Genomic DNA, 27,372 nt, shown 5'->3' with positions numbered 1-27,372 from the left:
TTTAAATGGCTTAGAAATGATACTTTCCTTGTCGTACCCCATATCAGATGGAGTAGGGCTTTGAGGCCTTTCATAAATTGGTTGAGCCACTCTTTCTTCAGTTCTTCTAATCCCGCTTATAGAGTTACTTCTAGTTAATGGCTCTCTGTTTGAGACAGAAGTTCTGGGTGGTAACGGTTCAGAGAATACAAAGACTTCTGAGAGGCTTCTGCTGCTTCTACTTCTGGCAAAAGAAATTGCCACTGCTCCTTCTCTTGTCTCAACTATAGATTGTACTGAAGTTGACTCTTCCTTTTTAGGAGGTACCGCATCTTCTAGTATCCAACTATCGGGTAGATTTACCTGATCCCATTGTATTGCTTTTGGAACCATCAGATTTCCTTTTGCCATGTTGGTTATTACGAACAAAGTTGTTGTTCCTTTCGGAGAAATCAACTTAGTAGCTTCTTCCCTCAAATTAGGGACCACAGTATTCATGGCTTTATAATGGATCCTGTAGATTAGGATCAAATTCTCAGAGCCTGGAACCATATCATACCCCATCGTCTTAATATCAAGGATAAGAGTCTTCATTATATGAGGATCCATCAATGACAATGTAAGATTAGGGTAACATTGAAAGAAGATTGGCCCATCGCACAATGATGATTCTACCACTCCGAGTAAAGAATCATTAAAATTATTGTGCCTTTTATCTCTGACACACAACATAGCTGCAGTATTTAGTCCTAATCTGATTGCAAGTTTTACCGCAACTTGTACCATTCCTATATGAAGGAATAGATACTTCTCCTGATGTTTTTGGATGAGTTCTTCAGACAATAAACTCATGGATTGAAGTCCTTCATGCACCGGAGTTGCTTGTTCTACGGTCTTTACAACATAATCAGATTTAAATTTACTAAAATTTGAAGACTTATATATAAGACTTGATGACAGTGGTGGTAATTTCCAATTATTTAAATTAGTATCTAGATCGGCTGCTAATTAAACTTCTTTATTTTTTATTTTTCTTTTAGAGCTAGAGCTAGTGGTGCTAGACCTCCTACCAAGACCAGAAAGGTTTTCAAATAGTCTTTCCATTTTAGTCTAGATCACGTCAACGGTTTACTCCTGACGCCTTAACACACTCAGGTAACACGCCTTAACACACTCAGGTAACACGGCTTACCGGATACGCGACTTGGGGTTTCACTAGACCAATAGATTAACTACTTTCCAACCTGGCTCTGATACCAATAGGGGAAGCTAGCGCGCAAACAAAATTAAAATTAAAAAACACAGCCCAAGTAGTTTGCTTCTGGTACGTGACGTTGTAACCCAGGTTTCTTCTACGGCACAACAGTTGCCGGATTAAAGAGGTCTAGTTTTCCAGTCGATATACCAAGAAAGAACACCTACTAAAAGAACAAAAATACTCTCTTTTTATTTTATTTTAAAAATTATTATTCCTTAACAGTTGATCTAAATAATTTATTATGACATTAAATAAAGCTAAAGTTCTATGAGTTTCTCGGCAATCACAGTGTTCTTGATGATTAGCTTGATGCCATTCAAACAATCCTATTCCTTCAAATACTAGTTGTTGCCTAAAATACGTTACTTCACTTCATTGGTAAGATCTATTAATAATAATTTTTCTATTGCAGACTGAATGAAATTAGACATAAAATACTTACAAGATCTTCCTGTAAAAATTCTTCTCCCCAACCAGTTGGCTTGATCTCTGAGATAGGAGTGTCGGCAGACTCGGGTTTAGTATACCAAACGTAGTAATCGTACTTGCCGGATGGTTCTCCTAACAAATCTCTTTGCCCAATTAGCTCATTGACAGGTAGGTTTCTTTTCCGGTAGATTTTTGCAGTTTCATTTTTGAGAGTAAGATTAGAGAGTTTTTTGCCAAGAGATCATTTCTCAAATTTGGAAAAACAACTTTTCATTCATAAAAGAAAGCAAGGTTACAAGATTTGGATACAAACTTCGAGAGAGAATTTGCAAGAAGAAAATATAAAATGAGCGATGCTCTTTTGTACAAACATTAGCTAATTTATAGTCTTCAAGAGAATCTTTTCTACGTCATTGCATACGTCAACTTATTTGTCCTCTTGTACAGCTTTCACTTTGTTGATAAGGAATTTTATCCATCTATCTCATCGTTATCTCTTTTAGAGATGCCCCGGATAAGATTTCTTATCACTTCAATAATTTTATCTCTTTTAGTGATTTTATGGCCACATGTCCGGATTGTCCCAATCAGCGGGGTCCTGGCTGTCCATGAATAGTGACAGTTCATCTTCGTTGTCGGAGTCACTTTCCTTCATCCTATGAAATTTACTCTTTCAGCACTCACCCTTCTTCTTTGAGGTGGCTGAATCCTCAAGTTCTCCTAATGCTTGGAATAGTTGTTTTCTTAGTTCTTCTTTGGGAACTGCCTGAAACAGATCTTTAAACAGCTCAAAAACATTAGGAGTCTTAGAGTGAGATTGAAGATTTTCTGGTTTTTTAACCAGACTAATTAATCCTTTTTTGTGATAAACTGATGGGGATTCAAAAAACTCAAATTTATCCCACCATTTTGCCATAACTCTCCTTGTCAACCAGGGGATTTTTTCTTAAGAAAACTCGTTGAATTTCTTAGGAGTTTTTATTGCAATATGGTAGTCCCATCTGATGATCCAGGGAAGTTTATAAAGGATGGCGAACATCATCCGTGGATCTTTTACCTCTCTGTTTTCGGCTGTGAATAGTTCATAGACATTCCTAACCTTGTTAGGTAAAATAATAGGGAATAATCCCCAGTTAAAAAACCACTCGTGAAACCAGGCAGGAAATTCCCAGTCATCTTTTTCTAGTTGGAATTGCATGAACCAACTAAATTTCTTTTGTCTGTTTTCATAAAACAAGGCTCCCGACCAAGCATATATATAATCAAAGTAGCTGTAAAACCTGGGCTTGGCACAACTTAATTCTCTTTGCTTGAAAAGAGAGTCTTCCCACTCTTCACTAGTCACCACTCGTTTAATGATGAACTTACTGAATGCCCATTCATGCCCTGCTCTTTCTATTGGAGTAAATTCAACTGATCCTGTTTCGGCAAGGATTGCCTGATAGTAATCATAAGCCTTTGGCAAGTATGGAACATAAGAATGATACTCGGTGTAAAATTTTGCCACTTCATCAGGCTTTAAGCCTAAATGTTTCTTCTCAATAACATTTAGAAAGAAGAAACTGATAGGAATGTAGGAGTAGTTTACCTCCTTATCATTGACTATTTTGATGCCTATTTTATAAGCATCATCTCTCACCCTGTCCGTCCTTTTAGGCGGGGGTGACGTTTCTTTAAACGGCCTTTTGGCTGGAGTCTTTGAACTCATTTCCTGTAAGAAATTCACGGGTTAGAAAATCAGGTAATGAGTTACATTCTCCACGAATAAATTCTATGTCAAAATCAAATACAGATAAAATAGCTTGCCATCTTGCAAATATTTGTTTTGACGTGATGTTTTTAACATCTTTTAAGAGTATCTCTTTAGCACTCTTGCAGTCAATCCTTATTAAGAATTTTTTATTCGGTATGTCAGACTCGAATTTTTGAATACATAGCACTATTGACAGTATTTCTTTTTTAACCGTAGAGTAATTTACCCTAGGTCCGACCCAAACTCCATTGGTAAATCTAACCAGTACTTCCTTTTTACCCATTCTTTGTTTAAGGATTCCTCCATAACCTTTCTCTGAGGCATCTGTTTCAACTATTTTGAATGATTCTGGGTGAGGGATTGCAAGACAAGGAAGGGATTTTACCTGTCCTTTTATTCTCTTTACAGCTAGGGTGTGTTCTGCAGACCATTCTGGCGGGTTTTTTTTTAATCTTTGGAACAATGGTTTTGCATCTTGAGCTAGTTCTTTGTAAAAATCAGCTACATAATTTAAACTCCCTAAGATTCTCTGTAACTGGGTTTTGTCTTTAATTTCATCTGGGAATTTATCAGCAAACTCTATGGCTCTATCTATAGGAATGATAGTTCCTAATTCTATGTTGTGTCCTAGGAATCTAACTATTGTCTGGAAGAGTTTTGTCTTCCTTGCTGAGACCACTAGACCATTTTTCTTAACAATCTTCATGAACTGGTTCAGGTGTTTAAAGTGCTGATCTAGGCCTTTTGAAAAGATCAAGACATCATCAATGTATACTATAGAGAAGGTTGAGTTAGGGTATTAAATAATGGCCGTTACGTAACGTAACGGCCGTTATGTAACGGTATCAAGGGGGGCCGTTACCCGTGAGGCCGTTACCCAACGGCCCCCCTTGAATTGCATCCGTAATGGCCGTTATGGCCGTTATGTAACGGTAACGGCCATTACTGATAGTGATGTAACGGTAACGGCCGTTACTTTATCCCAACACAAAAATTAGACTTCAGAGAATATATTCAGATACCAGCTATGCATTGAATTTGACCACTTTTGTCCCTCTTCTCCAGCAAGCAGCACATGCACACACAGCAGAAGAAAGCCTCACTTTGCAACAAAAATTTCTAACTTTCTCTTCCTTTTCTCTCAAATATCTCAATCTCAAGCTTCCCTAAACATTTCTCATTTACAATTACAAGCTTAAATCTACCATTAACTACTTCATTTCAAGGCAATTTCTTCTAAAAGGTGAGTTAATATTTCTGTTTATTTTTACTTTCAGAGTTGCTGTATTTTTTTTTAATTTTTGTAGATTAAATTTGTAGTTTTGAGTTAAAAATATACATTGAGCTATTAATTTGTCTGATCTATAAAGATTGTATGGTTTTTGTTAGTTTAGACTATTTTTTAGAAAATATTATAAAATTAAATTAAATTTAGTTGCTGTATTTTTTTTTTGGTTTCATTTTTGTGGATTAAAGTGTTAGATTTGAGTTAAATTAATAGTGTATTTTTACTTTCAGAGTTCAGAGGAATCAGAGCTGTTGTATTTTTTTTTAAATTTTTGTAGATTAAATTTGTAGTTTTGAGTTAAAAATGTACTTTGAGGCTATTAATTTGTCCAATCTATAAATTGTATGGTTTTTATTAGTTTAGTTTAGACTATTTTTCAGAAATTATTATGAAATTAAATTATTTTTAGTTGCTAAATTTTTTTTTGGTTTAATTTTTGTGGATTAAAGTGTTAGTTTTGAGTTAAATTAATAGTGGTAGACTAAGACTTGTAGTTTGACAATTAAAAATTTTATATTTATATAATTTGTGTTAAATAGAAATTAATGTATGGAGTTGGTTAAAATTAAAATATTAGTTATGAAAAAAAATATTTGCCTTCCATGTATTTGACATTTGATACCTTTTAATTTTTATGAACAGTTATTAAATATTTGTATTGAAAATGCCTCGTGGAAGTGGTTATTAAATATTTGTATTGAAAATGCCTCGTGGAAGTGGTTCTGGTTCTACTTAAGGGGGTGGTAAACCAAGTGAAGATATTGGGTGGAAGTTTGCAACACGTACAGGAAAAAAGGAGAACTGATTTGTAATTTTTGTGGGAGAAAAGTCACAGGTGGAATAACAAGATTGAAGTTGCATTTGGCTAACATACTTGGTCAAATTGCAGGTTGTCAGAAAGTTTCTTCCCAAGTTAAGAAGAATATGGCCGCTGTCCTGAAAGAATACGAATTAGCTACATAGGATAAAGAAAAAAGAGAAAGAGAATTAGAAGAAGAAATTATGAATATAAATAGAATCGAAGATGATGAAGAGGAGGAGGAGGAGGACATCGAAATGGAAATGGCGAGACGGGCGAGCATGAGACAGCTGGAAGAAGATGAATTTAGAAGGAGAACTGGATCTAGATTTGATGTTGGTGGTAGTAGCAGACAAGTGTTGGGTCGTTCTGCTACTACACGTGAGAGAGGTAGAGAAGCCCAAAGATATGCAGAAGTATCTATACCGGCATTTCGGTTGGCTGCCACATAAGTTGAGATAGAGAGAAGCAGAGCCCAACAAAAGCAGCCAAAGTTAAAAACTAAATGGTTGAAGGCACAGAAGGAGAAAATGTTGAAAGCATTTGGAAATTTTGTTATACATAATAGGCTTTCCTTCAGTATTGTTGAGTCACCGTGGACAAAGCCACTTTTAAGAACAGCAGCAGAAATCGGGCCTAATGTATCTCCACCTAGTGCTTATGAAATTGCAGAAGTTTATCTGAAAAATGAGTATAATGAAATGAAAAAATATATAGCCTCATTTGATGGAATATTTAATTTAAGCTAAATAGTATATATTTGATATATTTATGTTTATTATATATTTGTATACATTGTTCTGAATTAAATCTATTGATATCATATCATTTTATGAACTTTGCAAATTGATTTGAAAAATTTGCGTAGCGCCAGGCCGTTACCGTTACGTTACGGCTGTTACAGACCTGTTTCCGTTACCCGCGGCCGCGAACGCGGCTGCTATCGCGATTTAAAACCATGGGTTGAGTATCCATTGAAAATGTCATTCATAATCTTTTGAAACTCAGACGGGGCATTTTTAAGCCTAAACGGCATGACGTTCCACTCATAGTGACCAAACGGGACTGTAAATGCCGTTTTGTATTTATCCTCATCTGATATTTGAATTTGCCTGTAGCCTGACTTTAAGTCAAACTTTGAGAAAACATTTGCCTCAAAGAGTCTGTTTAACAGATCTCTCTTATTAGGCAGAGGATATCTCATCCATCTTAGAGCCTTGTTTAAAGGTTTGTAATTGATAACCAGTCGACGCACTCCGCGTTCCAACTCGGCTGCATTTTCTACGTAGAATGCTGGGCAGCTCCAAGGACTCTTACTCTTTCTTATTAGTCCTTTTCTTTCTAGCTCTGCTATTTCTTGTTTGCAGATTTCTAAGTGCCTGGGTCCCATGGCTATAGGTCTAGCCTTTGTAGGGATCAATGTTTCATCAAAGCCTGGTTCGTATGGTAGATTTACCACATGCTTCTTTCGTTCCCAGAATGCATTTGGACTTTCTGCACAAATGCTGTTTAGCATTGCCTCATGGATTGTTTTAATCCTTTGTTGTATTTTAGGATCATTTATCCTTTCCTCTAAGTTCCTCTGAGAAACTTCTTGTTTTAAAGAAGTGAGGAACTTAGTTTTATCCTGGATGTTACATTTGAGCACATCAATTTCTTTTTAGACGAGGCTGAGATATGAAATGAAAGGTGATTCCCTTCCCATTAATCTCAGTGCTGATCCCTTCTTTTGCTATCCGTTGGATCGGATAAATCTGTTTTGTCTATTTTTGAATATCTCCTTAAATCTGGATTATTCAAACGCCCAATTATTTTTTCTTGATCAACAATAGTCTTCCCCTGTATAGTAGTCTCCTCTTAAGTAAAAAACTCTAGAGTTATAAGATTAGGAATCATCTCTTCTTTTTCATTGTCCTGTCTATGAAGAGGTGATGGGGTAATATTGAAGTAAGATTCAATCTCTCTAAATACTGACAAAGTATTTTCTAGATGGAGGGTGGTAATAGTTGTAACCTTTCTGTGTCTGAGAGTACCCAACACACATTTAAGTGCCCTCGAATCAAGCTTTCCACCTGTCCTAGTATGAACAAACACGTACACCCAAACACCTTTGATGAAACAGTATAAGCATTTTTCTCTTGTAGCACCTCTAAATGACTTCAGGAAGAAATTCAATTTTATAATTAAGCGCTTTGATGAGAGCACTAATAGATAAAAATTAACAAAGAAACAAAAAATATGAAGAATAGAGGATAGTTTGATATTTGAAGTGCAAACAATAGAATCAATTCCAGAGATGGGAGCGAAAGAACTATTTGCTATTCTGACAGTGTCCTTTTATAGACATGGAAGATAATTAAGAAAGCATTTAGAAGAGCATGTCATGTGTTTATTTGCACCAGAACCAATAATTCATGGAGACGACATTTTAGAAGGTAGCAATAAAGCGAACACAATAATGAAAAGAGGTTGCCCAACTAAAATGAACACCCAATCAACACCCAACTTTAGCAAGAAACCCTTTTTGCTTTTGCCATGATAAGGAGCAGCAACAAAGCCAAAAAATACCCAAAAAGAGGGTAAAAGGAGGCTGTCCACACCAAATAAATACCTAACTAACTCCCAACAGAGCAAAAACCAGTAGCAGAAGGTCGGAAATAGAAGCCCAAGGTCAACGACGATGTATAGATGTGAAGATCCTTGCTAAAAACAGGGTCATGCATCGGCAATGAGTGGCGCGTGAGGCTCACGTGCCGGCAGATGACTCACCGGAGACAAGCAGACTGCCGCGAGGAGGTTGTGATCCTTTTGGAAGTGGTGGTGATGAAGGAAAATAGGCCCAAGTAGGAGAGTACCAAATTTGGTTGCCTAAGGTTTTGAAAATTCAAAATTGAATTAGAACCTATATCAGGCTGGGGCTTTGATATCATGAAGAATTTTGGGAGGAATTTTTGATTCTATTCCAATTGAATTGATTTTTACAAGGTTTGTGTATTTATACACAAAGAATCAATTTAATTTAGGAATATTTATGATACACCTAAGTAGGAATATCTGCAATAAAGGTGAAAAATAAAATGTCTATAATCAAGCATAATAAGGATTCCAAATATCTGAATTCTCTTAATTAGGAACTTTCTATGTTGGTCAACAAAAATACTAACACATTAATGAAGTTTTAAAATATCCACTAGTTTGGTCTCTCAGCTTTGTAAAAAGTCTCTTAATTAGTCCACCCTGTTATTTAACTATTAAAATTAATATAAGGACCAATTCGTAGACTTTAAAATGTTAGGGATATTTAATGTATTTTTGAAAACAGAGGGACCAACTAATAAATTTTCTCATACTATAGAGACTAAATAGTAAATTTTTCATTCTTTTTGTTAGAGTGTGAACATAACATGTGCATAATCATAGGAGATTACATAATTATAGACTAATTGATTGATAGAGGATTCTTAGGAGTTGCCTTAACAAGGCCTTGTAATCTATATATATATACATTTACTTCAATGGAGAAATATATTGAAATTGCCCAATTATTCATTACCTTATTACATGGTATTAGAGCCATTCTCGTAGAGATTTATTTTTTTTTTTGGAGACTTAGGTTTCCTGTTCTTTTGGGTTACCCATCTAGCGTAATATTTGTTTCTCACTGTCCACCTAGGGAGGACGCCGGAGTCGCCTTACAGCCCTCTTGTCAGATCTGTGGTTTGTTTGCTGTTTGGGTACTGGGTGGAGGTGTTTTTGATATTGTTCATGCTGGGTACTGTTCACGATGGGTACTTTTTACTGGGTTAGGTTTTGTTATCTTCCTTTAATTCGTTTGAAGGTATAGGAGTATAAAGTTTTGGTTGAAATGATTTCTGACAGTAAGACCCATATTATTAGAATTATCTCAACATCTTCAGTAGCTGCTGAGACAGGTAAAACGTGTCTTATTTTCTTTTCATATAAATGGGTCATTGATTCTGGTGCCATGAATCACATGACAGGTAATCCTCATATTTTTACTAGTTTTCGATCTCATAAAGCACCTTCTCCTGTTATTATAGCTGATGGGTCAACCAATAATACTGAGGGTTCAGGAACTGTTAAATCTACTCCTTCTATTACCCTATCATCTGTGCTAAGTTTACCCAATCTTACCTTTAATTTAATCTCTGTGAGTAAACTTACCAAAGACCTAAATTGTTGTGTTTTTTTTTTCCTAATCATTGTCTCATTTAGGATCTTGTGATGAAATAGATTATTGGTAAAGGACATGTATCTGGGGGTCTCTACATTTTGGATGCATGGGTGTCGCGGTTCTTGCTCCAGTGTCGTGTCTCCGTTTGAAGCACATTGTCGGTTGGGACCCCCTTCTTTACTTGTTTCGAAGAAGCTATGCCCTCAATTTCAACTTGAACAAAAGTTTAAAAGCTGCATTAGTCCAATTAAACTCATCTTTCACTAGACAATTTTCACCACAAGCTGTCAATCAATTTGGAAATCTTCTTCTTCAATTTCTTTCTACCACTTGCACAACCTTTTCAAGATTAACTTCTTTAACCAGCTCTTTCATAATATTGAAGTAGTCGTCTCATCTTCATGCTTAACATTTGATGCATTGATTGACCTGTGGAACATTGTTGCACAATTTGAATGCATAAAATAAATTTTGTAATGCTTAATTCAACTTGTTCCACTCCATCCATGTCGCATGAAATTAGCTCGCCTCTCTTTCCAAAAAAGGCCCAAATGAAGGAATGTGTTCTTTTTTTTTTTTTGTGTATTCATTTTTGAGATATAACTTTGAAATCTTTTAAGCACTAGGTGGTAGTGTAGTGGACTCAACTTCAACAATTGTTTCTTAACGAGCTGCCTATTTCATGGTTATTCAACAATTGACAGTCTATTATGAATCACAGATTACCAAAATGCTTTCAGAAATTCTCCATTTTTGTCTTCAACCTTTTTGGCGTTTACTTTTGGTTGCTTGTTTTGAGCTCTATTATTCTCTAACTCAATTTCAATGTGAATTAATTTTGAAGTGGATATTGATGCCAGAGTTCCTTCTGTGTCTTCAGCCATATGGTGTTCATTTTTCCTTGGATATATTTCTCTATTATTGTATATTGTATCTACATCACAAACTGTTAACTTGTGCAACTTTGACTTAATTGTTTATGAAATATTAGTAGTATAGTGACTCAATAGGTTAAAGTAAGTGTTGACAGGCTGAATAGGTTTTCCTCTTAAATTTTAGTGGGCTTAAATATATGTTTTTCCTCTTCCAACTATTTACTTACTTTTCAATATGGATCCTTACATTTTGGTATGTCCATTCACCATTCTTGGATATCATTGGCACAGAAAACCAACTGTCAGGAGGCTTTGGAACTCTTAAGAACATCTCTGGATTCTTCCAAGCATTTTTGCTTACCACTGATCCTTTTTTATGACGAACTAACTGTAATGCTAGAACATAAAAGACTTCAGCCAGAAATTATTGAATGGTATGCAAGCAAAACAATTATTCTTGGTAGTTAAGCTTCTCAGCTATGTAGGAAAATGATCAATTAGCAGATGATATATCTCCACTTGTCTGTATATTGTAGGATTGCCAAACATATTGGAGAATTTGAATCTATGTTTCTTTCTGATCTTGATGGTGGGCAATTGCATAGTGCAGATGCATATGGGGGTTTAGAAGGTCAGATTAGTGATATGTTATGCATATATATTCTTTTTATCTTAAAGCCTTTATTGGGAAGTAGGGAGTCTAATGCAGTTTCTGTTTTTCTTTCTAGGGGAACTGTGGATGAATCTGGATGGAGACATATCTCCTGTTTGTTTGAGTATCTTTCCATTGGCCTCCTCTTCCTTACAGTAGAGTTTTGCTAATCCTTTCCTTTAACTAAAATTATTTTCTTTATCTTAGTGAATGCTGAAGTTAAAATCTACTTTGTGCAGGTCTACAACTTCTTTACAAGTTCTCCCTGCATACTTTCTCTTACTTTCAGTTGTAAGCAGAAGGTCTTGAAGGAATGAGGAAGATGTGGACAATAAAGCAAGTGTTTGCATTAACATTTTTCAATGTCTGCTTTACAGGTGGAGAGGTTGACAAATCAGGGATCTCTTGGTGGAATTGATGCATTGCTAGGCTGCCCTTTACACCTTCCCGCATCTAAGGCAAGGCCGAAGGAAATCTTTCTTGTCATTGTTTGCTGATGCAATATTGTTAAATTATTTTCTTGAGCCAAAGTTGATTATGCTACCTTGAATCTTGATCAGTGTTTCAATTTGCTGCTAAGTTGAAAACTAGGATAGTAGGGGTTGTAAAAAGTAAAATCGAGACATAACAGGACCTGAAAAGCTAAGGCTGAGATAAGAATTGTAATTTGTACTGACATTTTATGGGGTCAATTTCTGAAAGCTGGTCACTAATATTTGTTTATTTATATATTCTTATAAAAATTATATTTTAATACATTGCAAGGATAATTACACCTAAGCTATGAGCTTTTAGGAGTTAACACAAAATGTTTTAAATGTTGACCAATGTAGAGGATCCTATAATTATGCTTGATTATAGGGATTTTATTTCCTATCTTTATTGTAAACATTCCTAATTAAGTGTATTATAAATATTCCTAATTAGGTTGATTCTTTATGTATAAGTGGTTAAATCTTGTAAAGATCAATTCAGTTGGAATAGAATAAAAAATTCCTTCCAAAATTCTTCATTAAATCAGAGCCTTTGCCTGATTTAGAATTTTGAAGAATTTTAGAGAATTTAGAGTATTCTTGTAATTTATATGACTATTTCTATATAAAGAATTACGACTAAAAAAGGAAGCAAATAATCAAATAATTACAGAGATAACTAAGGATATTAATTTATACCTAGAATCCGTAATCAAATCAAATCATATCACTAGAAATTAGCAAATAAGTCAACATTCCCCCTCAAGTTGGTGCATAGATGTTGCATATGCCCAACTTGCTAGTCAGATTATGGTAGGTTCTGTGGTTGAGTCCTTTAGTAAACACATCTGCAAGTTGCCCGGTAGAAGTCACATGAACTAAGTTTAAGACACTGTTTATTAATTTTTTTTTAATGAAGTGCCGATCAACCTCAATGTGCTTTGTTTAGTCATGTTGAACTGGATTTTATGCTATACTGATAGTAGCTTTATTGTTGTAGAAAGGTAATATTTGTTGTGTATATTATAATAGAGATTACAATATATTTATGCATGAAAAACCTTATCTAGAAAGGAAAGGGAATCAAACCTATGATCATGCAATCTCTAAGATTAAGCAATTAACACATTTATCAATATTTACTTCTTATATCAACATACTTACTTCCCATCAACACTCCCCCTCAAGTGGGAGCATAGATGTTAATCATGCCCAACTTGTTACATATGTAATCAACTCGAGTCCCATTTAGAGCTTTAGTGAAGATATTTCCTAATTGTTCTCCGGTTTTGATATGTCCTATTGAGATTATCTTTTATTAGATTTTTTCACGAATAAAATGACAATCAATCTTGATATATTTAGTCCTCACATGAAATACAGGATTAGAGGCAATGTGGATACTGTTTGATTATTACACAACTTAGTAGGCACCAAATTTGTGAACTCAAACTTTTCTAACAGTTGATGCACCTATAAGACTTTACATATGATTTGTGCCATGGCTCAATATTCAAATTCAGCACTAGAACGAGAGACCACATTTTGCTTCTTGCTTCTCTATGAGACCAGGTTATCTCCTATAAAAACATAATATCTAGTAGTTGATCTCCTATCAACCTTTGAATCTACTCCATAAAAATATTCAATATTTGAGTGCCCATGGTTACCATAGAAGAGGCCATGTCCTGCAGCCCCTTTCAAGTAGCAAAGAATCTGTCCCAGAGCATCCCACTGAGCAACAGTAGAAGCCATAAACTGACTCATCACACTCACTGAATTTGCAATATCAGGATGAGTCACTGTCAAATAATTCAGCTTGCCAATTAATCTTTTATACATTTCAGGATTTGTAAATGGCTTACTGCTTTTTGTAGTAAGTTGAAGATTAGGGATCATTGGTGCACTACAAGGCTTAACACCAAATTTTTCTGTTTCCATCAACAAATTAAAAATATATTTCCTTTGAGAAAAAAATGCCTTTCTTACACCGTATAACTTCAATGTCCAAAAAATATTTTAAGGAGCCCAAATTCTTTGTATGAAACTATATTTTGAGAAATTCTTTTAGAGATGTAATGCCATCAACATCGCTTCCTCTAATAACAATATCATTCACATATACTACAAGCAAAATTACTCCACCATTAGAATTTCTATAAAACACTGAGTAATCACACTTACTCATATTCATTTCAAATTATTGGACCATCTCATTAAACTTACCAAACCATGTCCGAGGACTCTATTAACTCTTTCTGAGCAACAAAATTAGGTGGTTGCTCAATATAAACTTTCTCTTGAAGGTCACCATGGAGAAAAGGATATTTAATATCCGATTGATGCAAAGGCCAATTTTGTGTAACTACCAAGGAAATAAACAATTGAATAGATCCATCAGAATAGTCAACTCCATAAGTTTGAGCATAACCTTCGGCCACTAAATGAGCCTTGAGGCGAGCAATAGATCCATCAGGGTTTACTTTCACTGCAAACACCCAATAGCTTGCTTTCCTAGGGGCAAGGACACCAACTCCCAAGTACCATTAGTGTCTAGGCCATTATTTCTTCTTCCATCGCAACACGCCAATCAGGATGGGATAAAGCCTCAATAACAGTTTTGGGAACTGAAATAGAATCTAAAGCAGTGGCAAAACAACGAGAAAAAGAGGATAATTGACTATAAGAAACAAAATACAAAATAAGATGAGTACAAGTATGTCTACCTTTGCGAAGAGCAATGGGTAAATCCAAGTCAGATGATGAAGGATCGATTGAAGCAGGATCTGCTGACGAAGAAGCTAGTAGCGGAGCAGAATCAGAGTCCTCTAGGCGTCTGGAATAAACATGAAAAATGGGAGGGCGATCTGACACATGAGCGGAAGGTGTAGGAAAATTCTGAGGATGAGACAAAGGGTGAACAATGTATACTAGGAGGTCATCTTCCTCTCCCTGTGTATCATAAATAGATAATGGTGGAAAGAATGGAGTGGACTAAAAAAAAGTTACATCAGCAAATACAAGGTAACAATTAAGATCAAGAGAAAAGTAACAATATCCTTTTTTAAGTTGAGAGTAGCTAAGAAAGACACATTTGCATGATTTAGATCTAATTTAATAACTTGTGGATGAACATCACGAACAAAATAAGTATATGTAGTTCAATAGGAAATAAAGATTTAGTAGAAAATAAAATGTTATAAGGGATATTACCATGAAGAACGAAAGAAGGCATGCAGTGGACATAGTGCCAGTCCAAAAGCATTTAGGGACTTTCATTTGGAATAATAGAGCTTTGACTACTTGAAGAAGATGTTGATTTTCTTATTCGATAATTCCATTTTCTAAAGGAGTGTCAACACAGGAAGACTGATGTAGAATTCCTTTTTTGTGACAAAAAAGATTGGAATTCCTTAGAAAGATATTCTTTAGCATTATCATTTTGCAATATTCGAATAGAAATATTGAATTGAGTTTGGATTTCTGCATAGAAAGCACAAAAGATAGAAAATAGTTCTGAATGACTCTTCATTAAAAATAACCAAGTAGTGCGAGAGAAATCATCAACAAAAGTAACAAAGTACTTAAAGGCAGACATGGACATAATAGGACAAAGACCCCAAACATTTGAATGTACTAACTCAAAGGGGGACAAAGCCCATTTATTGACTCGAGACACAGTAGGTAAACGATGATGTTTAGCAAATTGGCATGACTCATACCCTAAAATAGATAAAGAGTGAAACTGTGGGCATAACTTCTTCAAAGTAGAGAGAGAAGGATGCCCCAACCGATAATGATGACCCTTTGACTCACACCCTCTACCAATAATCTGTTTCGTCGAAAGATTCTGAAAAACACAATGATCAGGAAAGAATAAAACACAACAATTTAGTGCACGAGTGAGTTTACTAATGGAAAGCAAATTAAAGGAGAACTTAGGAAGACATAATATAGAGGATATAGAAAGAGAAGGTTGTTGAATCCCACATCGGTTGTGGAAAGGGGTAATGTGCCCCTTATATCGGCTATAGGCACTCCTCCCTCTTGAGGTAGCTTTTGGAGTGAGTTAGGCCTGACCCAAATTTAACAAAGGTATTAAGTTGACCTGCCTAGAATCCATGACAGAAGATTTAAAGCAATGAACAAGAGTAACATAAGAAGATGATGTATGAGACTTAAGATTGGACAAAATGGTAGAATTACTTGATATATGATCAGTAGCACTAGAGTCAATAATCCATTTTGAGGATGAAGATACAAGACATGCAGTAGAGTTACCTGACTTAGCAATTGCATTGATAGGAGAATTAGAGGATTTCAAAGATGCTTGGTATTGAGTGAATTGTGCATACTCATCTGCAGATATCAAAATTCCCTGATCAGAATGATCAAAAGAGGCCTCAACTGCCATGTGCTCCATTTGTGAATGTTGATTCTTATTTTGAAGTTTTAGGCATGTTTTCTTAGTGTCCAGGTTCACGGTAATAATAACAAATGATTCCACTAGAGTCAGAAGTAGGAACTGCTTTCCCAGAACGCTAAGATCCTCTACCACCATTAAAATCTCCCATCCCCACCTCTGTTATTCTGTCTGCCACTATCATTGCGGCTAACAAGGGTACTAGTGGTGTGTGAAGGAACTAGAGAGGAAGATTTTATATGCAACACCCTAGTGAAAACATCATGTAACGATGATATTTCAGAATCAGAAAAAATCTGAGATTTCGTTGTCTCAAACACTAGAGGGAGACCTGTAAGAAAGCTCATAACAACCATTACTCTCATTGAGCTTATTGAGTTTTCACATCTGTGCTAAAAGGCGTCAAGACATTAAGTTTGTCATACACTCTTAAAATCCGTAAAATATGAGGTTAGAGTTGTATCATGTTTCTCAGCTCGATAAAACACCTTACACATCATAAATGTGAGAAATATTCCCTTTGTCAGAATATAAAACTCTAAATAAACCATTAATTCTTTAATAAATTCACAGTGATTAATAAGACTGATTACCTCACTATGAATGGAATTTCGAATCTGCAAAAATAAGCGAGCATCATCCCTCATCCAATCTTTTCTAGTGTCATCACTTGCAGGATCCTTGGTTAAGATGATCATCCATTCCGATATTTCGTAAATAAATACGGATAGTCTTATTCCAATCTAGAAAATTAGATCTATTTAATTTGTGTTCCATGATTTTAGTTATCAGAGAAATTATATCAGCTACAGTGTTTTTAATTTCAGCCATGAGAACAATCAACTCAAAGTAATGGCAACAGAAGGCACAGGAAAAAAAAGGGACGTGAACAATACCATAATGTGTGAACAATATTAAAAAATGCAATCCAAATAGAAAACATCTCCACCAAACACCCAAATGGCAAACTGATATCAGAAAATGGAGAGTATTTCGAGGCAACTCCGGCGAGGGTGATCGGAGCAAAAACGGACACGCGACGCATCTCCATGTGCCGGTGAGTGGGACGGTGTCAAAAAACTTGTCGCGGCACGTGAATCTCACTCGCCGGTCGAACGGCCGTCAGCTATTCAGGGCAGCGTTGATGTCTCTCCAGCGTCCTTTTTGGAAGGGCGGTGAGAGACAAATGTCACCCTATATGGGTGACCTAAAAGAACAACACAAATGGAGCTCTGAGTCTCCAAACAGAACAGAAGAAAAAAGATCTCAAATCTCTTTATAGAGAGGTAAAGGTAATATTTGTTGTGTATATTATAATAGAGATTACAACATATTTATACATGAAAAACCTTATCTAGAAATGAAAGGTGATCAAGCCTATGATCATGCAATCCCTAAAATTAAGCAACTAACACATTTATCAATATTTACATTCTATATGAACATATTTACTTTCTATAACAATTGTCACAATACAAAGTTATCTTGTCTCTTTCAGGCAATCTCAACTCCTGTAATAACTTTTGCAACCACAAAGGTTCCCATACACCTTGGGCCATTGCTTTGTATTCTGTTTTGGCACTTGACCGAGCAACAACACTTAATTTTTTGTTTCTACAGGTGATAAAGTTCCTGCCCACAACTATGCAGTAGTTAGAGGTTGATCTTCTGTCATCGAGAGATCTTGTCCAATTTACATCTGTAAAAGTTTCAACTCGGAAATGACTATGTTCTTGGCGCAGATTTTAGGTATTTCAAGATGCAAAAGACATCATGTATATGAGTCTTGCAAGGGTCATGTATGAATTGATTGACTAAGCTAACAACATAGGCTATATCCGGTCGAGTATGAGAGATAAATCAATATTCCTACCAATTTCTGGTATCTTTCAATATCCACAGACTCACTAGTTCTTGCTTGCATCTTGTAATTATTTTCAATAGGAGATTTTGCTGATTTCTACTCCAACATACCAGTTTCTTCTAAAAGATCCAGAATGTACTTTATTTGAGAGGTAAAAATCTCTTTTTCTGATCTGGCTAAGAAATATTATAGCTCTCCTAGATCTTTGATTTCAAATTCTTGAGCCAATAACCTTTTTAGTTGACCATTTCCTCTTTGTCATCATCTATCACCACTATATCATCAATATATACAATAAGAAGGATTTTATCCTTGTAATGTTTAATAAATAGAGTATGATCAATATTGCTCTGTTGGTGACCAAAGGACATCATGACTGCTAAACTTGTTAAACCAAGTTCTAGGAGATTGTTTTATTCCATACAAAGCTTTTTTTAATTTGCACACCTTTCCTTGTGTCTTCTCATCAATAAACTCAGAAGGGATCTCTATGAACACCTCTTCCTCTAAATTTCTATGGAATGCATTCTTCACATCAAACTGCTGTAAATCCCAGTCCAAGTCGGTTGCACAAAATAACAGGACCCTGATTGAGTTCATTTTTGCAACTAGGCAAATGTCTCTAGATAATCTACTCCATAGGTTCATGTGAAACTTTTAGCAGCCAATCTGCCCTTAAACCGTTCAATTGTGCCATTAGCTTTGTGTTTCACTGTGAATACCCACCTACAACCAACTAGTTTCTTCTCAGGTGGGAGAGAGACAAAGCTCCTATGTCTTATTTTTGGCTAGTGCTCTCATTTCTTAATCATTACTCCCTTCCATTTAGGATCTCCCAGAGCTTTCTTCCAATTCTATAGAATAGTCATAGAGGAAATAGATAAGACAAATGCTCTATAAGAAAGAGACAAGGATTCATAAGAAATAAAGTTAGAAATAGGGTGTTTGGTATAAGATCTGACACATTTTCTTTGTGCAATGGATTTATTTAAATTATTAGAGCATTCAAGAGTTGAGGGTGACTCACCAGAAGAAAAGAAGAAAGATTATTGACTCTAAGTAGGCTGCATGATGACTTCTTCTGCCTTGTCTCTCCTCGAATACCTCCTCAAATCCTGCTTATCCAAATGTTCAATTCTCTCTCTGATTAAACGTCTCCCTCTGTCTACTAGAACTCTCCCTCTAAATTAGATCATTCAGAATCACGAAATTAGGAATTACCTCTTTTTGCTCATTATTCTCCATCTGAAGAGGTGAGTGGGTGGTACTGAAGTAGGGTTGAGTTTTTCTGAAGGTAAGATTTTGATAAAGTATTTCCTAGATAGAGAGTGATAACACCTGTATTCCTTTTTTATCGGAAAATACCCAACAAATATATATTTAAGGGTCTTAGGATTCAACTTTCTGGCCGTCCTATTATGGACAAAGCAAACACACCCAAATACTTTTGGTGGAATAACGAATGAATTCCTTCCTTGTAGAACCTCCAAAGGACTCATAAAGTGAGGGTCTTGAAGGGTATTCGATTGATAAGATAAGCAGATACAAGGACTAAATCTCTCCAATATGTGTCCTGTCACCTGCCCAGCCCGTCTTCACATGCCCCTTGTGAACAGTAACGTCGGATTTACTGTTTACAAGCACAAATCCTCTTGCTCTCCGAAAAGGTATTCGCTCTTCTCGAAATCCTTATCCCATTTATAATTTTGTGAGTTACCATCGTTTGTCTCCTTCCTATTATACTTTTGTTTCCACCATGTCTACTGTTTCTAGCGAAGCATTGGATCATCCTAGTTGGTGTGCTGCAATGGTTGAGAAGATGACTACTCTTTATAATAATGAAACTTGGAAACTAGTTTCTTTACCACCTGGCAAGTCTATTGTTGGTTGTCGATGAGTTTACATAGTTAAGGTGGGACCTGATGGCAAAATTGATTGCCTTAAAGCTTGCCTTGTAGCTAAAGGCTACACAGATTTTTGGGCTTAATTACAGTGGTACTTTCTCTCCAGTAGCCAAAATAGCTTCTGTTTGCCTCCTTATCTCACTGGCTGCAATTAATCACTGGACTCTTCATCAACTGGACATTAAAAATGCCTTTCTTCATGGTGAGCTCGCCGAAGAAGTCTATATGGAGCAACCTCCAGGATTTATTACTCTGGGAGAGTCATGCTTAGTATGTCGTCTTCGACGCTCCTTATATGGTCTAAAACAGTCTCCAAGAGCATGGTTTGGACGATTCAACACTGTAGTTTAATAGTTTGGAATGTTTCGAAGTAATTTTGATCATTTCGTATTTTTTCGTCATAATAGCGATAGATGCATCTACTTAGTGGTCTATGTTGATGATATTGTCATTAAGGAAATGATCATGATGGAATCTCTCAGCTTAAGCAACATTTGTTCAGTCATTTCCAAATAAAGACCTAGAAAAATTGAAATATTTCTTGGGGATTGAGGTGGCACAATCTAAAACAGGTATTGCAATTTTTCAACGAAAATATACTCTGGACATATTGGAAGGAACAAGCATGTTAGACTGTAGACATGTGGACACTCTTATGGATCCAAATGTCAAACTAGTTCTTGAACAGGGGGAGCCACTTAAAAATCCTACTAGATACAGAAGATTAGTTGGCAAGCTCAATTATCTCACTATCACTCGATCAGATATCTTTTTTGCTGTAAGTGTAGTTAGTCAATTTCTTCAAACCCCATACAATAGTAACTAGGATGTAGTCATTCGCATTCTTAGATATATCAAAGGAGCTCTAGGACAAGGACTACTCTATGAGAACTGGTGTCACTCATAAATTGTTGGTTATTTTGATACAGATTGAGCAGGTTCCCCTTCAGATATACGATCTACTTAAGGATATTGTATTATGATGGGAGGGAATCTTATATCTTGGAAAAGCAAAAAATAGGGTGTGGTTGCAAGATCAAGTGTAGAAACAGAATATCGAGTTATGGCTTTAGCAACATGTGAACTCATTTGGTTGAAGCAACTCCTTCAAGAATTGAAATATAGGGATACTGGCCAAATGAAGTTAATACGTGATAATCAAGCTGCCCTCCATATTGCATCAAATCCAGTTTTTCGTGAGAGGACGAAGCATATAGAGGTGGATTGCCATCTTATTAGGCAAAAGATTGAGTCGGGATGTATTTCTACTAGTTTTGTCAACTCGAATGATCAACTTGCTGATATTTTCGCAAAATCTTTTCGAGGTTCACGAATCGAGTATATTTGTAATAAGCTTGGAGCATATGACAGTACGCTCTAACTTGAGGGGAGTATTGAGATTTTTTCTGAAAATAACCTATATTTGTAGTTGAAGATTTTTGGAAGAATATTGAGTATTCTTGTATTTCACTCTTGATTTGTACAATATGTCTACATGGCTATTTATACACAAAGAATCATATCTAAACAGGAAGCAAATAATCAAATAATAATTACAGAGATAATTAAGGATCCTAATCAAATCAAATCAAATCCCTAGAATCAATTAGGTTTAGCAAATAAGTCAACACTCCCCCTCAAGTTGGTGCAAAGATGTCACACATGCCCAACTTGCAAATCAGATTATGATAGATCTTGTTGTTAAGCCCTTTAGTAAACACATCCGCAAGTTGCTCAGTAGAAGTCACATGAACTAGGCTCAAGACACCGTCTGTTAATTTTTCTTTAATGAAGTGCCGATCAATTTCAATGTGCTTCGTTCGGTCATGTTGGACTGGGTTTTGTGCTATACTTATAGCAGCTTTATTGTCACAATACAAGGTTGTCTTGTCTCTCTCGGACAATCTCAACTCTTCCAATAACTTCTGCAACCATAAGAGTTCACACACTCCTTGGGCCATTGCTCTGTATTCTGCTTCCGCACTTGACTGAGCAACAACACTTTGTTTTTTGCTCCTCCAAGTGACAAGGTTTCCCCCCACAACTGTGCAGTAGCCAGATGTGGATCTCCTGTCATCGAGAGATCCTGCCCAATCTGCATCTGTAAAACTTTCAATTCGGAGATGACCATGTTTGGAATAAAGAAGCCCTTTCCCTGGCGCAGACTTTAGGTATCTCAAGATGCGAAGTACAGCTTGCATATGAGTCTCGCGAGGGTCATGCATGAATTGGCTGACTAAGCTAACAGCATAGGCTATATCCGGTCGAGTGTGTGAGAGATAAATCAACCTTCCTACCAATCTCTGATATCTTCCAATATCCACGGACTCACTAGTTCCTGCTTTCAGCTTGTGGTTACTTTCAATGGGAGATTCTGCTGGCTTACACCCCATCATACCAGTTTCTTTCAAAAGATCCAGAATGTACTTTCTTTGAGAGATGAAAATTCCTTTTTCTGATCTGGCCACCTCGATACCTAGAAAATATTGCAGTTTTCCCAGATCTTTGATTTCAAATTCCTGAGCTAACAACCTCTTTAGTTGAGCCATTTCCTCTTTGTCATCACCTGTCACCACTATATCATCAACATACACAATAAGAAGGGTGATCTTACCCTTATGATGTTTGATAAACAGAGTGTGATCAGCATTGCTTTGTTGGTAACCGAAGGACATCATGGCTCTGCTAAACCTGTCAAACCAAGCTCTGGGAGATTGTTTTAGCCCATACAAAGCCTTTTTTAACTTGCACACCTTTCCTTGTGTCTTCTCATCAGCGAACCCAGGAGGAATTTCCATGAATACTTCTTCCTCTAAATCTCCATGGAGGAAAGCATTCTTCACATCAAACTGTTGCAAGTCCCAGTCCAAGTTGGCCGCGCAAGATAACAGAACTCTGATTGAATTCATTTTTGCAACTGGGGCAAATGTCTCTTGATAATCCACTCCATAGGTTTGGGTGAAACCTTTAGCAACCAATCTGGCCTTAAATCGTTCAATTGTGCCATCAGCTTTATGTTTCACTGTGAATACCCATTTACAGCCAACGAGTTTCTTCTCAGGTGGAAGAGTGACAAGCTCCCAAGTTTCATTTTTAGCCAATGCTTTCATCTCTTCAATCATTGCTTTCTTCCATTTAGGATCTGCAAGAGCTTTCTTCCAATCCTGTGGAATAGACACAGAGGAAATAGACAAGGCAAAGGCTCTATAGGAAGGTGATAAAGATTCATAAGAAACAAAGTTAGAAATAGGGTGTTTAGTGCAAGATCTGACCCCTTTTCTTTGTGCAATAGGTTTATCTAAGTCATTGAAACATTCAAGAGTTGTGGGTAACTCACCAGAAGAAAGAGTTGTGGGTAACTCACCAGAAGAAGATTCATGACTAGGTAACTCACCAGGAGAAGAGTCTTGACTCTGAGTAGACTGCATAATGGCTTCTTCTGCCTTGTCTCTCCTTGAATACCTTCTCAAATCTGGCTTGTCCAAACGATCAGTTCTTTCTCCCTGATTGGACATCTCCCCCTGTCTACTAGAACTCAAACTTTCTGGTTGAACCATATCACTCAAAATCACAGAATTCGGGATCACCTCTTCTTGCTCATTATTCTCCCCCGAAGAGGTGAGGGGTTGGTACTGAAGTAGGGTTCAGTTTCTCGGAAGGTAACATCCATACTAACGAAGTATTTCCTAGAGGGAGGATGATAACACTTGTATCCTTTCTGTGTTGGAGAATATCCAACAAACACACATTTAAGGGCCTTGGGATCCAGTTTTCCTGCCGTCCTAGTATGGACAAAGCAAACACACCCAAATACTTTTGGTGGAACAACGTATGAATTCTTCCCTTGTAAAACCGCCAAAGGACTCATAAAGTCAAGGTTCTTGAGAGGCATTCTATTGATAAGATAAGCAGATGCAAGAATTGCATCTCCCCAATATGCTTTGGGTAGATTCATGGTGAACATAAGAGATCGAGCTACCTCCAATAGATGCCTATTTTTCCTCTCAGCAACGCCATTTTGAGCACTAGTATAAGGACAACTAGTCTGGTGTATTATCCCATTATTCTCCAAATAAGCAGAAAAGCTACTATCCATGTATTCTCTTCCATTGTCAGTTCTCAAAATTTTCACCTTAGTATTAAATTGAGTACAAACCATCTTATGAAAGGATTGAAAACAAGAAAAGACATCACTTTTAGCTTTAATTAAATAGACCCAAGTCATTCGAGTACAACAATCAATAAAGGTGACAAACCATCGATTACCAGACAATGAGACAGTTTGAGTAGGCCCCCAAACATCAGAATGAATAGTCGCAAAAGGAATTTGACTTTTATTATGACTCAAAGGATAGGATGTTCTAGTGTGTTTAGCATACTCACAAGCATCACAAAATAGAGAATCAAACTGAGTTCTAGCAAACAAATTAGGATAAAGTTTTTCTAAGGCAAAGAATGATGGATGTCCTAACCGTCTGTGCCACTGTATTATTTCCTGATTGACATCTTTATTTTCTCCAAAACAGGCTTGAGATATCGAAGAACCTGGATCACCCTCCAACATATATAAGCCATCATGCAGTCTACCATTGCCAATCCTCTTTCCTGTGTGAAGATCCTGAATAACACAATGATCAGGAAAGAATTCAATTTTACAATTAAGGGCATTGGTGATAGCACTAACAGATAAAAGGTTGACAGGAAAGTGGGGAACATGGAGGACAGATGATAATTTAATATTGGATGTGCAAATAACAGAACCTGTTCCGGATATGGGAGTAAAAGAGCCATCAGCAATTTTGACACTATCTTTGGTTAGGGAAGGAAAATAATTGAGAAGGCCTTTAGACGAACCTGTCATGTGTCTATTCGCACCAGAATCGATAATCCATGGAATATTATGGAGAGATGAAGTATTACCTGACTTTACAACGTCAGATGTGGCACTAAAGAATGAGGAATCAGAGTTAGGAATCAAGATTCTTGTACAGTCTGCTATCGACACCCTTTTACCTTCTGCCATTGACACCCTTTTACCTTCTGTCATGGTAAAGGTTTATAAACGGTGACAGAATAGGAGGTATTCAAGGGTGTACACACAAGAGAGCCCAATCGATTCACCAAAAGGACCGGGTAGCAGCACGGGAAGGCCGGAAAGATGATCGGAATCGTCGCCGGAGTGATCGGAGCAGCAAAGCAGTGGCAGATGATGGGTCACGCGCCGGGAAGCGCCGGGTCACGCGCCGGGAAGAGGTGGCGCGTGAGCCTCACGCGCAAGCTTTTCCGGCGTCGGGGCTGGTCGATCGGCCGGCGGCAGTCCGGCGGTTCTTCTGGTGCCGGCGGTGAGAGAGTGAAGGGCTCCTAAATGGGTTAGTACCAAAAAAGTAAATTTAGGGTTTTGAAACCCTGAAGAGGAAAAATTGAATTTGAACCCAAAAAATCAGGAAAAAGGCTCTGATACCATGAAGATTTTTGGAAGAATATTGAGTATTCTTGTATTTCACTCTTGATTTGTACAATATGTCTACATGGCTATTTATACACAAAGAATCATATCTAAACAGGAAGCAAATAATCAAATAATAATTACAGAGATAATTAAGGATCCTAATCAAATCAAATCAAATCCCTAGAATCAATTAGGTTTAGCAAATAAGTCAACAGTAGTGATAATTAGGAATACGATTATGTGATATGATTGAGATATGATTAGGCTACAATTAGAGAATTAATTTATTTTTTTACCTAGGATGTACTCTTATAAGTAGTATATATACTCCAATTGACTTGAGGGGAATAATCAAATATTTTCTCTCAAAATTTCTGCTTTCTTCTTCTTTCTTTTCATCATCGGTTTCAAAACCGATAGACATTCTACCTGTATATGGCATTCTTGAATACAATCATAATAAGAAATTCAGAATCTTTCTCTAACTCTTTCTAATTCCTTCTTTTTCTCTCTGTCTTCTATCTTCTTCCTATTCTCCTACTTTTTTGTTCTAGGTTTTTTTTATAACAATCAGCTACACCATCATAAGCATGGTAACAGTAGCAGCATTTCATATATCTAAGAATTTAGAGTGGAGAAAATGTCAAAGAAATATTCTATAACAATAATTTTATGGATTTCTTTTGTATGAATGTATTAAGCTGCTAAATTATTACAAAAATATAGGTATGAAACTTACCCTAGTACACCTTTGAAAGTTGGTACTGAAGCACCTATGACTGATCTTTGGTGGAGCCAATGATGCTTCAAATTTCTATTATCTAGGTCTTTGTCTCATCAACTTTTAGAACTTTTTTTTTTCCCATTGACTTGGCTTTTCTACATTTAACTAGTGTGTTATTGCCTATATTAACAAGTTTACTGACATCTTTTGTCTTGTTTGATGCTAGTACTTCTCTGTAGCAGGCTGGCAGTCACTGACAGCAAAGCAGAAACAGATTGTTTGCCTTTCTCTTTATTATGCAATCAACTGGATAAGAGAACTGGTATATTTTTGTAGTGTGACAGAATTACCTTCTGGATTGTGCTTTATTTATATTTTGGATTTCATATAAGTTGTGCTTTTGATGCATTTACATGTAGCTTAATGCTTTCTGTACACAAGTTGCTCGAGGATTTGAATGCATCAGCCAAGTGACGAAGGAGGATATAATTGCCAAACTATTGAAGCGATTGAGGAATCTAGTGTAAACTCTTAGCTCTCTCAATTCCTTGATAATTTGTGCATTACATCTACTCTTTTATGTAATGAAGCAAGGGAGCAATCTGCAATTTTGTGAAATTGCATGCAACTCTAGGTGCATCAACAGAAACACTGAAGGAGATAGCCTTGCAATACATTTTTAATTCTAATAAGGTGCTGGATGCCCTGAAAATTTTAGTAATCTAATTATTCATGCTTCCAGGTATTTGTTGCACCAAAGGGTAATATGTACAATTATGACCTTTATTGTGATTAGATTCATATTGTATTGGCTTGGACGAAAGTAATTATAAATGGATTTGATGCGTGCCCAAGACCTTTCTGGATGTAGATTATATTTGCCTGTTGGAATAAATATATTACCTTCTGTCACGTTTAAGAGTTATTAAAGTATGGATATTCAACTTTTATTCTCCTTTGGGAAATTATATATAGTTAGAAGTTGAAACGATGTCCAGCAACTGTATTTTTTGAAATGTGATTTCCTGCTTGGCCTTGTTGTTGTTGGTCATTGTCAAGTATCATTTGATAGGTTGAATTGATTTACTAAACCCAATTCTTTCCAAAGTACAGTTTATTTGAAGATAGCTAAAGCCCGGTACATATTTGTCAACTCCCAATGTTGCTATGTAATCTTCATATATCTTACCCAAAAGGATTTCTCATAATCCATCCCAACAGACATTTGAGCAGAGGCTAATATGAAACAATTTGTAGGATGAATAACCTGTAGAAGTGCCTCTTTAGTTGCTGCATTTGAACTATTA

At 36.3% G+C, this 27,372-nt stretch overlaps 1 protein-coding gene across 9 annotated transcripts in view; it reads left to right on the top strand.

The window, feature by feature from the left end:
- LOC110623400 (Fanconi anemia group D2 protein homolog) overlaps positions 1 to 27,372 on the top strand; it is a 58,778-nt gene that overhangs the window by 14,741 nt on the left and 16,665 nt on the right. For all 9 annotated transcript variants that reach the window (XR_002489260.2, XR_006351865.1, XR_006351866.1 and 6 more), the window contains exons 10-16: positions 10,868 to 11,010; positions 11,113 to 11,207; positions 11,305 to 11,383; positions 11,468 to 11,519; positions 11,606 to 11,686; positions 26,292 to 26,387; positions 26,485 to 26,588. Coding sequence is in view for 5 of the 9 variants with exons in the window: in XM_043959469.1 (XP_043815404.1) it covers positions 10,868 to 11,010; positions 11,113 to 11,207; positions 11,305 to 11,383; positions 11,468 to 11,519; positions 11,606 to 11,686; positions 26,292 to 26,387; positions 26,485 to 26,588 (650 nt within the window). In the remaining 4 variants the exon portion in view is untranslated. The remainder of the gene's footprint in view (positions 1 to 10,867; positions 11,011 to 11,112; positions 11,208 to 11,304; positions 11,384 to 11,467; positions 11,520 to 11,605; positions 11,687 to 26,291; positions 26,388 to 26,484; positions 26,589 to 27,372) is intronic.

The sequence above is a fragment of the Manihot esculenta genome, chromosome 9 (assembly GCF_001659605.2).
Source record: "Manihot esculenta cultivar AM560-2 chromosome 9, M.esculenta_v8, whole genome shotgun sequence".
Taxonomy (NCBI): domain Eukaryota; kingdom Viridiplantae; phylum Streptophyta; class Magnoliopsida; order Malpighiales; family Euphorbiaceae; genus Manihot; species Manihot esculenta.
This window is presented reverse-complemented; position numbering and strand designations above follow the sequence as displayed.